The following is a 12,500-nucleotide window of genomic DNA, read 5'->3' as shown; positions in this document are numbered from 1 at the left end:
AGGTCCCTTATATCTCACACACACACACACACACACACACACACAGACACACACAATGGGGATTACTCTACATAATTCAGAGCATTAATAGTATCATCAGCCTTCACATCCATGTCAAACGGAGACACATTTGTGTGCACATTTGGTATATGTTGTATATTTGTCATACAGAGATATAGCAAGTAAGGGTTGAGTGATAAAACCTGAGCCTAGCATAGAAACAATCTGATTTGATGTGATTTGTTAAGTGCCAGGCTCAAAACTTATCAATCAAATCTGAGCTTAAGAGAGAGAAACAGAGATGGAGAGAGAGAGAGAGAGACAGACAGAGAGAGAGAGACAGAGGCCGGAGGGTGATTTCACTGAGTCAATTACGCTGAGTAATTTCCTCCTTTATGACTTAATTATGCTACAATTGGAATGACGCGAGCTGTGGGTACGCAGAGGGCCACAGTGTTCAGATTGTGCGAGAACACACACACACACACACACACACGCCCTATATATATATGTATTAACATTCCATTTGACTTTCCATCAACACTGCATGTACCTTTAAAGTAACTAAGGACTTTTAGTCCAGCACTGTACTTAAGATAAGTTTGAGATTCTACTACTTTGGTTGATCTACATGATAATTTCAAAGGTATTTATTTTATCATGAACCCATAGATAACCATTCAGACTGCTTGTCCAGTGTTAAACTCGTGTTTCCACTAGATGGTAGCAGAGAGCAAGCACAGCAGCCTGCAAACCGAGCAGCAGGTGATGGGTTTGAATATTAAGGGATTGATTATGAAGGGTTTTGATGTTACCTGTTGGAGACAAATGTTTAATCTTGGTTTAGGTTTTTATTTCCTCATTTCGATTTATTAACAGATACTTTGTACAACATGACATTAAATGCTGCTTTTAATATATAATCAATAATTCTACCAGTGATACCTTTCACTTCAACATACTTTATTTGTCAGGTCACGTGCAATTCACAATGTTTATCACATGGAACTTGAAATTTGTCTTGCACCCCCTCTTACATATCACACACACATGCATTACAGAGGGGGTGCAGGGCAGCCATCCTACGGCACCCCTGGAGCAGTTGGGGCTTCGGTGCCTTGCTCATGGGCACCTTAGCAGTGCCCTGGAGGCAAAATGGCAACTCTCCAGCTACCAGTCCACAGCTGAGTCCCCTATGGACTGAGCTACTGACAAGACAAACAAGTTTGTTTTGGTTTTATCAACATATATGTCAAAGTTGGTTTTCCACTTTGGTATTTACTTACTTTAATTGATCTTATAATATATATATGTATTAAAAAGTCAACATGTCAAAGCCCTTGTGAGATAATTTGAACCTCATTAATGATGAAATATTGTAACACACATGAGCACACATGGAGAAAAATGTCAGCTGACAGAAACTCAACTATTAATTTATGAAAACATGTGGGTTGCACCTAATGTCATTACTGAAGAATGACGTGTGTGTGTGTGTGTGTGTGTGTGTGTGTGTGTGTGCGCGCGCTCGTCTCCGTCTCTGTTCTGCTAAACTGAAACTAATTACTGTAATGTAATGAGGCTTCTGGAGCTCCAGGACACCAAGGGGCCATCGGCCTCTGGCTCCCCGGGCTGGAGCTTCGGTCCCTGGGGTCCCACTGTGCCTCGCTGCCCTCCATCTCCAAGAGTTGATTTTGCTTTCTTAAATCATTTATTCACATACGTCAAATTTGCTAATAAAATAACTTGAACCTTCACAAGTGAACACACGGATATTTAACTTAGACAAACACACATGAAATTGTAACCTCAGCCCGTCGGCATAGCAACCACCCATCGGGCAGGGCCACCCACTGGTGACATCATCAGTGGTTTGATTGGGTAGATGATATATACCTGCTGTGATGAGAGAGAGACAGTGTTCATCATCACTTCTTCTTTGTAACGCTCTGGTTGGCTTTCAATCATTTCGTGTTGTTGTTGCCTCTCCTGACGTTGATATGATGACTCTGCTTCTCATAGCTATGGGTGGTGCTGTCACCATAGCAACAGGTCTCCATAACAGCGATGCATGAAGTTTATATTGTGTCATCTTCTATCCTGGTATGTATTCCTCATACATGGAGTGGAATTGATGCCAGTCAGCTCATTACCATAGCAACCACTCAGCTCACATTTACAAGCCAGACCCCAATCAGCCTCCTGTGATGCCTTTGTGCATTTTTATGTATTAGAAGCTAAAAGTAAATTGAATAGGAAGTGAATGATTCAGGCACCCTGCAGTTTAATCAGTAACTAAATTGGCACCTTGATTTAACCCCATAGCAGCGCCCCCTGGGGGCTAATTACTGTCACTGTCTGTCAAGACAAAGTTAGGCTGAATTAGAGGGGCAGAAATGTAACGTTTATCCTGAGGGTAATGCAAGAGGTAAGGGTTCATCCTTTGTGTGTCTGTCTGTCTGTCTGTGTGTCTGTCTCAGTGCTCGTATGTCCCGCCTTGCGAGAGGGACAACCAGAAGAACAGGGCCAGTGTCCTGTGGTGGGAGGATTATTTCACAAAAGAGGTCAGCAGTCAGAGCTTCACCTGCTTCTTCAACCAGCAGAGGAGGTGAGACACACACACACACACACACACACACACAAACACACACACAAACACACACACACCAACTGTCTATTTCAAGGTGTTATCCATACAAATTGGAAAAAGGAAGTGTGATCCTGTGAATTGCTATGAATTTCGTCCGTGGGAGACGACCGATTACCGTGGCAACAAGCATGGCTATGATGTCACTCAGCAGATCTGTGACTTTTGTCCTCAGACAACTGATACCAAAGTGAAACATTTATGGAGGATATACAGAAAGTACTTTTACTCCATATGAGGTACTTTTACTTATTACTAATGTTTACTTGTACTTTAAAAGGAGAGTGTGAAGAGATAAAGAGGCAAGAGGGGGACTGAGAGAGAAAGAGAGGGAGAGAGGAAAGGAAATGTCAAGAACGACAGGCAGGAGTAAAGAAAGACAATGAGGGGAAAAAGGAATAGACGAAGGACAGAAACTCTGCTGTACGTCTGCTCTTCGTTTCTCCTTGTTTACTTCCTGTTGTTGTGGTTTCAGGCCGGACGACGTCTTGTGGCGGCGTTCCCATGACACCAATGTGCTGCTGCACTGCGTCCTGTGGCCGATGGTGTCGCTGCTGTTGGGCACGCTCATCGTGCTGCTGACGGTGTGCGCGCGCTCCCTGGCCGTGCGCGCTGAGGCTCTGCAGAAGAGGAAGTGCTCTTATGAGGCCTGCCAGGACCTAGCGGCGGCGGCCTCTGATCGCAGAGGCAACAAGCCTGCCGAACCCCAGCTGGCGACGAACTCTGACCCCGAGCTGTCGTCGCCCTCCAGGACCCTGCCGCTGTTTGCGGTGCCGGTGCGACGCCGTGATCGAGAACATTAGAGAGTGTGAGATCTGGTTTGATGTCTCCTACTGTGTGTTTGGATCAGCACCACACCTCTGATCTCACCTGCTCAGGCTGGATCAGGGATGCTGTGACGTTTCTGAGGGGCCTCGTCTGCTTTTTGGGGACATTTCTGCTGAGCTCGAGTCCATTTCGCAGGCTCAGACTGGTTTGTGGTTTCCTCCTCCACCGATTTGTGATTCATTTCATTTCCTCCAACGTGGTGCGACGCTCCAAGGCCCCAATGTTTCCTATGCTGACTTAGAAGCAGAACCTTCATCCAAACACACAACAGGTCTCTGATGTGCTAAACAATCATCAATCAGGATGTTGCACTTGATGAAGACAAGCAGTTGATGTAGCAGAGTCCAGAGTGTGGAGACGTCTTCTCCGGCAGGGACGAGGAGGGCATTGCTTATGTGGAGAGAAGCGATCTCTTTTATTGTCTGGCACCATTAATCAGATTCCATGCGGATCCGGATCATCTTTGGGCAAATCTGTCATCACCTTCAAAGAGCTCAAAGCTGCACAGATCCCCTAAGCTCATTACTTTGATAACAGGAGATGTTTTGAAATATTTCATATGCATCTAAATCCACAGAGGGAGGGGCTGAGAGAGTCCTGAATCCTGTCTGGGAATTTTGCGGAGATGCACCGAGTTGATATACCTGGTCATTCACAAAAGCCGTTTGATGACAGATAAGCCACGCCTACAAGGATTTTCCAGCCAAGATATCCATGAGGAATAAAATAATTACTATTTTCAGGTTTATCCAAATATCCGATTGTAGCAGATCGAAGGGAAACTTCAGATTCTGGTTTATAGTATAAACTTTTACAGATCCCTTTGGTAACGTTCCCAGGAGGTTTCTTTTCCTGGGAGACCTTCAGTAAGCGTGGACATGAATGTTCCTGTGATTGTCACAGTACCTTCCTGGAACGTTCCGAGCACCTTGTATAATCTCTGTTTCAAGACTTTTCCAGAACTTTCCGACACCTTAAAGAAAAAGTGTTTTCCCCTCAAAGCCTTTGAGATTGAAGACGGTTTACATTTTCACTTTACTTTGATCTGAACTTGGTTTATTTTGTTATTTCTGCTTGGCTCATTTTTAATGACATTTCTCGTAAACAACAAAACGTGATGATGGAATGTGGAAACGTCTGTAGCTCCATTTCCATCCCAACGTTTCCCAAAGTTCCTCCTCCTTCCTCTTGTGTCTCTAGATTCTTCCATCCTTGCTTTCCTAATGTCTCACTTCCTCTGTTGCTCTTTCCTTCCTTTTGTCTTTCTTCCTCCACCTCTCTCCACATTCAGGTTTCCATGTGATGTCAATGAGGGAATTTGAGTTTCTTTTTGTTCTTTTGTTTCCCGTCTTTTTACGTTGTCTCTCTTTCTTCTCCAAAGACACCCTGTGTGATGTAGCTCCACTGTAGCAACTCTGTGTGTTTTTATCAGATTGAGTCATCTTGAACCTTCTTCCCATGTGATGGTGATGATAATGATGAAGATGATGAAGACGTTTTCTATCTAAAGCCATAATCTGAGCTGTGACGCTGTAGCAACAAATTGCTGTATAAGAAGTGACTCATGTGCTTGTTTTGGTCTGAACGTGTTGTCAAAGCTATTTTATCTTCTTTTATTTTACATTAATGCATTTATGTTATTGGAATATATTTGATCAACCATTATATTTATTTATAGGCTATTGTGTTGTATTCTATGAATTTAAATGTCAACACACATTTTCCTACATGTCACACTTGTGCTTTTATCTCCTTTAATTACTTTATTCTTATTCTTGCTCAGTGTAATTATCAGTTCTTGATGGATGTTTGGTGTCTCTTTATTTTTCTGCTTATTCAGCACTGTTCGTTTTGTCCCGTTGTCCTGTCAAACCTCAGCTGTGCACCATGTGACCCAGGTAGCTGCTTCACCCGTCTGTAACCAAAACCATCCAACTATAGTGCCTGATAGAGTTTAATATGAATAAAGACACATTTTATCTGCAAACACCGATGATCTGTGTGTCTCTCTGCCCCTCGCTCGCCCCCTTTCAGTCTGACACCAGAGGTCAGAAGAGAGAGAGGGAGAAGAGACATGTTGATTGTAATGACGTGTGTGTGTGTGTGTGTGTGTGTGTGTGTGTGTGTGTGTCTTACCTTTCTTCCCTCTCATTCAGGAAGCTAAATCCCATCAGCCTCCTGTCAGACCACACACGAACACACTCTTTCCCACACACACGCAGACACACACACAAACTCCATCTGTGATCCCTGATTATTCCATCCGTCTGTCTGTGACCCTCTCACCTTGGACAGATGATGTCCTAGCTTCTGTATTTGATTATAGATTGATTATTTCCTCTAAGCAGAATGTACCAACACGCAGCGGAGCAACAGAAAGAAATCTGAAACTTTATGATCCAAAATGGATTATTGGGGAATTCAAAACAAATAATCAATCCTGCTATACCCTTTTCGTATCATCTGGTATTTACCACATTCTGTTGAGTACTTGAACACAGCAACCCACCCAAATTCTGAAACTTTCTAACAAATCAACATGTGCCTCTGGGAAATGTTATTTTATTCAGATTATCCAGTTTCCTCATTCATTAACCTGTAAATAACAAACTGGGCATCAAACGTGATCATAAGTGTTTGTTTGGGCTCATTAGTGACATTGTGTCTTCAGTAAAACTTTGTCTCAGAATTGTAGGATTGTGCAATACTTTGTCATGATTTTGGTGACAATTATGTTGTCTTGAAATCACATGCTCGCTATCAATAAAATAGATTTTAAATGTTATTCTTCAATTTTGTGCGAGTCATGAACAGATTCCTTGTTTCAGGAGTTTGAGATGAGTTCAGGAAATGATGATGTCATTTCCTCTTCTTCCTCTTGAAGCAGCTCAGTTCAGCTCATCTCTCTGCTGGAACTTTCCCACATCTCCTGGGACAAGGAGTGATTTACTGTTTGTATGTTTTTGCCAAACTTTGGAACAGTTTTCCAGGATGTTTTGGTCCTGAGGGATCAGTTGGCACTCTGTGGCTCCGCCCCTCCATGTGGCTCCACCCTCTGTATTTGGGTGACCTAGTTCTGCTGCAGCATCCTGTGACCCACATCACTGCAGCAAGTCTCTGTGTTGTACTGCAGAGTTACTGAAACAACCCTAAAATAACTTATTCAATACATTTGAGGTTAAATACCATAATTAATGTGGAATAAATAAATAAATACTAAATAAAGGCAATGAAACAGGAAATGGTGTACAGCAAATACCAGGAAAGTCAATAAAAGCAGTATACGGGAAATGGATAAGTAGATTAAAATAATAAAAAGGTAATTTAATTTAAAAAAAATAGAGGAAACAAATAATTTAGTTTTGAATGTTTGACTAAATCAGTGGGACAAAAGAATAAAGATAAATATGGCAATTTATATGATAAAAAATGCTCTCAAGTCAAATATGGAAAATACATTTCAAAGATGAATTTAAACAAATGCATCCTATAAATGACAAATCATTTATAGAAAAACAAATGATCAGTTGTTCTCCGCCCTCTCATTTGATTGATTGTTTAATCAAGAGTATTTTATTCAGAAGGTATTTTTATCAGATATACTTTTACATGTAGGTGCATTTTAAATGAGACATACAAATATTATTTTATATAAAATAAAACCAAAGCATTACATCAATATTTACATACAGCAGTATGTGTAGTTTTTAAATAATCAGCTTATGGAGCAGTGAGAACAAAATAACAAATGTATAAAAACAGATCAGCTTTAAACATGAGGGCCATCGCCATGCCAACAGCGTGATGACATGTTCAACATCTAACTTTCACAACAAAAGCACAAGGTTGAGGTCCTTCTAAGTTTGTATTCAGCAGTCAATGTTCAGATTTAAATGCTGTAATTCAAATGAGTGTAATATGTAGTGTTTCCCTCCAGCAGCTGCACATCCTAATGAAGCTGCTCTGTGTTATAGCTTATGTTAGTGTATAAGTTATCATTTAAAGTGTAATAGGTCTGCAGTTTTTATGAGAAACACTATAGTATATAGAGTTTACTTGGTGTTTATAGCAACACCACATATAAAATTGACTTTAGTATTTCTTATCCTTTGATTTTGAAGGTTAGTCTTATTTTAGATTATTCTGGCTGGTTTAATTCACATCTGAACTTTGTGATCAAATCTGTAAATGTTTTTCTGTCGCACTTTAATTATTCTCATCTGTAATGTGTGGAACAGTTACAAGTAAAGGAAACCCTGAGCCAACAGCCAGTGTAAATAAAACTTAAGATGGATGGAAAACGCACACACAGGTATTTTTATAGTAACCATGGCGACTTTCACAGCCATCAAGAGTGTTGAGTCTGTCATCATGACAAGGAATTGCTATCAAATGTAGGATAGATTAACCCCGCGGCTGCAGAGAGCAGTTTAACACTTTGTTTCACAGAGCGGCACCCACATACGGAGAGGCTTTGACTACAGGGGGCGTCGTGGAGGGAAACTTCCTATTTGTGCTCGAAATGATCCAAAACCCTGAAGTCACCTGCTGGAAGCTTGAAATCTCCACTTTCTCCAGTAGAGACTTTGACGTCACGGCACTCTGCGTGTCATGTCTCTCCGTAGCCGCGTTGTAAGTAAAGATATGAAATGAAGCGTTAATTAAGCTCTATCAAAACATTTTACACTGTGAAACCAGCTTCTTCTTGGCAACTGGGAGGTGTTACATCAGCGGCTGTTGTAGATGAAATCTGTGGGAGGGCATTTTGGGTCATAAGTTCACTCTGCATGTTAGCTCTTTGCTCCATGACATCATCGTTTGACCCTCCATCCTAAGCGTTCTTAGTGTAAATGAACGAGACTCGATACGCAGTAGAAACAGAAAGTAACTGGAGGCAATTGAGCTTTTTCAAACTCTCTGCATCCTCATTGAATTGAATACACTGAATTCATTTTGATTACGCTGTTTGTTTGCGCTAAGTGACCAATCTCCCTGACGACGCAGATCCAACGGCTGCACGAGCATCATAGGCATGAGTCACTTAGCTCCTTAGAGACGTTTAGAATGGAGCATTAACGATGATGTCATGGAGCTCTTTCTGTCAGTGTGTTATGTGTTGAGCTTGTTGTCATGGGATCAGCTTGTGATGGGTTCTGACCTTTGCAGTACTCGGGGTTGAAGTTCTCGTAGATGGGGTACAGAGGGTTCTCCTGTTCGCTGCGATGCTTCCGGGCTCTCAGGACATCACGCACACACTGATGGAGGTACGCATATTGACACTGCAACACACATACACACACACACATATCAATCAAACATATTTTAATTAGCAATCATAATCCAAAGTGACACAGATGATTTAGCTAAGTGTAATGTTTGCTTCAGGAACGGATGTCTTCTGAACTTCTGGCAGAAGATGCCTGGCTCAGAAATGCCCGGCTCATGGGCACGTGGACATACCTCGGTCTGGATCATGTGCTGGCGATGCAGTCGCAGGTCGAAAACGCAGCCGTAAAGGTCAATGGTCCCCTTGGAGTCCAGCTGCTGCAGAGCGCGATCCAATGCCATGAATGTCCCCGTACGACCGACACCGGCGCTGCAGAGAGGAAACCACCATAAAATGTGTTGTTGTTATATAGATGCTTATCAAACACGCTGTTTTTTATTTCCACGAACGTCTCTTTACATCTCAATTGGTCACTGACGTCGTAAGTTGTAGCAGTTTCATGTTCACTGAGCAGGACTGTGGGATTCAACAAGGCGTTAGCGTCATTATAGCATAACACAGTTTTACTATTGAATCCAGGAAATATGCTGAGCTTTTATTGTGAAGGTCAGAACCTCTATCTTTGTGCTGTAGAAGAAACAACAACATGGATCCATAAGGGTCCATTCAAAGACCTACAGACCTGAAGTGAAGCACAAACATACAGAGGAACAAATGTTCTGACATAATTTCCCCCAAAATCAAGAAATGCTTGGTCTCACTAAGTGGTTTCCAAACTTTTTCTGCAGGGCCCCCCACTTTGGACACCACTGGTCTAACCAGTGAAAATATTTGGGGAATTAACCTATGATTCAGGTTTACAAGGTCCTTTGTGGTTCGTGAATACCTGCAGTGAACCAAGGTGGCTCCTGTGCTCGGCGATCGGTCCACGTAGTCACGGACCGTCCTGACGAACTGGATCAGGGACTGGGTGCTCTCTGGGACGCCGTGGTCGGGCCACACGGTGTAATGGAAGTGACGCAGCACCCGAGGGTAACGGCAGCCGCTCTCCTGTGGGAAACAAAGGATTGGACCAGTCAGAGCCCGATGAGCCACGTGGCGACATCTAGCTCGGTGAGGACTTACCGAGGTGATCTTGAATTCTCTGATGGTCCACTCGGGCAGCACCGACTCGGACAGCATCTGAAGCACCAGGTCACCGTAGTAGAGCGGCTCTCTGTCTGCAGGCCAGTACTGGTCACACTTCACCTGCAGCCCAACAGCTCATCCATCAACCTCTGTCAACACTCTGGACTACACTATCACACTATTACTTTTTCGGGGTTTGGATAGAATTTCTTTCACTATTTATAACGTCTACGTACAACTTTAGTGCCGACACAGCATGATTTTGAGATTTGTCAGATTCATACATCTCAAAAAGTATGTGAACCATCTACTTCACTTTAATCTGATTAAACTGAGTTAAACCTGAGTTCAGTTTGTGTCATTTTGCACATTTATCTGTTCATTAAATGAGATGGTGACTCACCCGTCCCTTCTCCACACATTGCGTCACCATGACAACATTGTAGACACCTTGCTCCCAAACCATCCTCCAAAAGTCGTCCTTGGTGCCGGGCAGTGGGCCCTGAGTGGCGATGTACTCCCTGCGGTAATTATTACCCTGAAAACACACACACACATGCATCAAGTCACTGTGTGTACTTAATGATGTCACAGTTCATGTTGGAGTTTAGTCTGTGTGAACGGACGTACAGATATGTAACTGGCATTGATGTAGTCGGAGGAGGGGTCGTCCTCCAGGTACGACAGCTTCACTCTCGTGGAATCATCTGGAAAACAATCACAGAGCCAGTGTTTGTTTATTATCACAAGATGTTCTTTGTTTTGGACAGTTATTTGCGCTAAAGCATAAAGCACTTTTTGTAACTTCTTCACCAATAGAGTGAAGAGAAGAGTTTCCAATGGTTCTGTGGCTCAAAAGGGTCTTGATGTGCCAAGTCGTTGGCAAGGTTTGTGTCTTGAATCTTGGCGTCTTTAGATAATTTTCTATGTGCCGTTTAGAAGCGAAGCATGAAAAGCCCTCAGAGACGATGAGCTCTGTGGCTCAATGGACTAAGAGAGAGGTGCAGAGTCCTCAACGTTCCTGATTCGTGTTCAGATCTGTGCCTTACTGCGGGGGTATATGTGGTGTGTGGGTGGTTGCCGAGATGCAAGGAGAGCGTTATGAAGCTATTTTTTTCCTTATTAATTTTCATTGGGTTTATTGCATAATCAGTAATGTTCACCAACATATCTACAAAACCTTTTCATTTGTATAAGGGTTTGCCATAACTCCCCAATTGCCGGGGGCACACACCACCACAACCCAGACACACAGAGTAAGGCACAGTTCTGGGCTTAGCCTGGATCCTCTGCTAAGGATTCAAGGAGGCAACATTTTTAGAAATTATTATTGTATCTCAAGTACTCCAAGAAAATTGATTGATTATTAGATTATAATTGTAAATGTATTTGTGAAAAAGATTTTTTTTCCCACTGGTAGAATCAGAGATGACCTCATACACAGCATCTCATGTTACATGTGCCAAACCAAAATATGGGACTTGAGCATTTTAATAATTTATGAATTAACTGAAAAGCTACAGACACACACACACAGCGCTATACACACATGGCAGGATGTTGTTGTAGCGGTTCTTCCCTCGGTTCTCCGGCAGTCGGGCTGCATCCATTGTCTGGTTTCTTCCCACGTCCTTCAGATCCTTGAAAATATCAATAACCCCATTGATTCTCATCTATAATCACTCCAGATGAAGTCTGAAGTTCATCTTTAATATCGTCTGATAAACGTGAGCAGCATTTGATTTAGCAGCTTCATAGTGACTTCACAGTTTCAATGGAAGTAGAAGGTTTGACCTCAAACTCCTCAGACAGCAGATAGTTGGAATCAGCCTGCAGCTTGGACAGATGAGTCTCAAAGTGACACAACTTGATGGGACTGAGACAAAGGGACACAGAGAGAGAGACAGAGGGTCAGAGAGAGATACACACACACACACATACAGACAGATGATACTCGTCAGCACTGTGTATTACAGCCATTTCACATCAAGCAGCTTTAATTGACGTTCATCTTTGCTAATACACTGATTCATCAGAAACAAAATATTGATCAACAATGACGGAAGAATCGATCAGCAAATGAAGTTAAATGAAGTTTCCTCTTACCTGGTGACACGACGGTTACTGCAAGACAGACAAACAGACAGTTATATACACACACTCTTCATCATCATCATCATCATCATTAGTGTTTTTACAATTATTAGTTATCGACTGATTAGAAATAATCTTAGAAATCAATCTGTAACCACAGTGTGTTTAGTTTCCTCTGCTCTCAGTAGAATCTACAATTAAAGAGCCGTGAGCACACACACACTATTCAATCGATGAGTCAATCTGAAGCACTTTATTGGAAACTAATTGTTAACACTCACACACACATTAAACGTTGGCCAACATGGTATTGAAATGCAATTTGTGTGTGTTGAGATCAATCTTTACACACGCACACACACTTACCTCCTGACACCCATGTAAATCCCTGAGGATGGTACTTCCTTCCACATACTCATCCTCACCACAGGGTTCTCCTGCACGGCCCTGCACACACAACAAGCGCACCTTTACTTCAGAGCTCCGCCCCTCTGGCCATAGCTCCCCCTGAATGTCTCATATATTAACACAGAAATGACATCATTGTGTGTATTCTGATGTGCACTCACACTTTGC

The 12,500-nt window shown here is 42.4% G+C and overlaps 2 protein-coding genes across 2 annotated transcripts in view; one reads left to right on the top strand and one right to left on the bottom strand.

Moving 5' to 3' along the window:
- The window catches only part of LOC143008129 (calcium-activated potassium channel subunit beta-4-like), an 8,306-nt gene extending 4,856 nt beyond the window's left edge, over window positions 1-3,450 (top strand). Inside the window, exons 3-4 of the mRNA XM_076159738.1 lie at window positions 2,481-2,608; window positions 3,123-3,450. Coding sequence (XP_076015853.1) covers window positions 2,481-2,608; window positions 3,123-3,450 — 456 coding nt within the window. The remainder of the gene's footprint in view (window positions 1-2,480; window positions 2,609-3,122) is intronic.
- A 3,421-nt stretch (window positions 3,451-6,871) lies between these two features.
- ptprb (protein tyrosine phosphatase receptor type b) overlaps window positions 6,872-12,500 on the bottom strand; it is a 21,870-nt gene continuing 16,241 nt past the window's right edge. Inside the window, exons 29-40 of the mRNA XM_076159853.1 lie at window positions 12,494-12,500; window positions 12,291-12,371; window positions 11,937-11,954; window positions 11,625-11,706; window positions 11,380-11,470; window positions 10,461-10,537; window positions 10,234-10,368; window positions 9,828-9,950; window positions 9,589-9,752; window positions 8,936-9,071; window positions 8,634-8,754; window positions 6,872-8,225 (exon numbers count right to left, since the gene is read on the bottom strand). The exon at window positions 12,494-12,500 is cut by the window's right edge and continues 99 nt beyond it. Coding sequence (XP_076015968.1) covers window positions 8,203-8,225; window positions 8,634-8,754; window positions 8,936-9,071; window positions 9,589-9,752; window positions 9,828-9,950; window positions 10,234-10,368; window positions 10,461-10,537; window positions 11,380-11,470; window positions 11,625-11,706; window positions 11,937-11,954; window positions 12,291-12,371; window positions 12,494-12,500 — 1,058 coding nt within the window. The 3' untranslated portion in view covers window positions 6,872-8,202. The remainder of the gene's footprint in view (window positions 8,226-8,633; window positions 8,755-8,935; window positions 9,072-9,588; window positions 9,753-9,827; window positions 9,951-10,233; window positions 10,369-10,460; window positions 10,538-11,379; window positions 11,471-11,624; window positions 11,707-11,936; window positions 11,955-12,290; window positions 12,372-12,493) is intronic.

This window comes from Genypterus blacodes, unplaced genomic scaffold (genome assembly GCF_046128005.1).
Source record: "Genypterus blacodes isolate CSIRO-AG114 ecotype Tasmania unplaced genomic scaffold, CSIRO-AGI_Gbla_v1 ptg000099l_1, whole genome shotgun sequence".
Taxonomy (NCBI): Eukaryota; Metazoa; Chordata; class Actinopteri; order Ophidiiformes; family Ophidiidae; genus Genypterus; species Genypterus blacodes.
The sequence above is the reverse complement of the archived record's forward strand: the minus strand, read 5'-3'. Positions and strand labels throughout refer to the sequence as shown.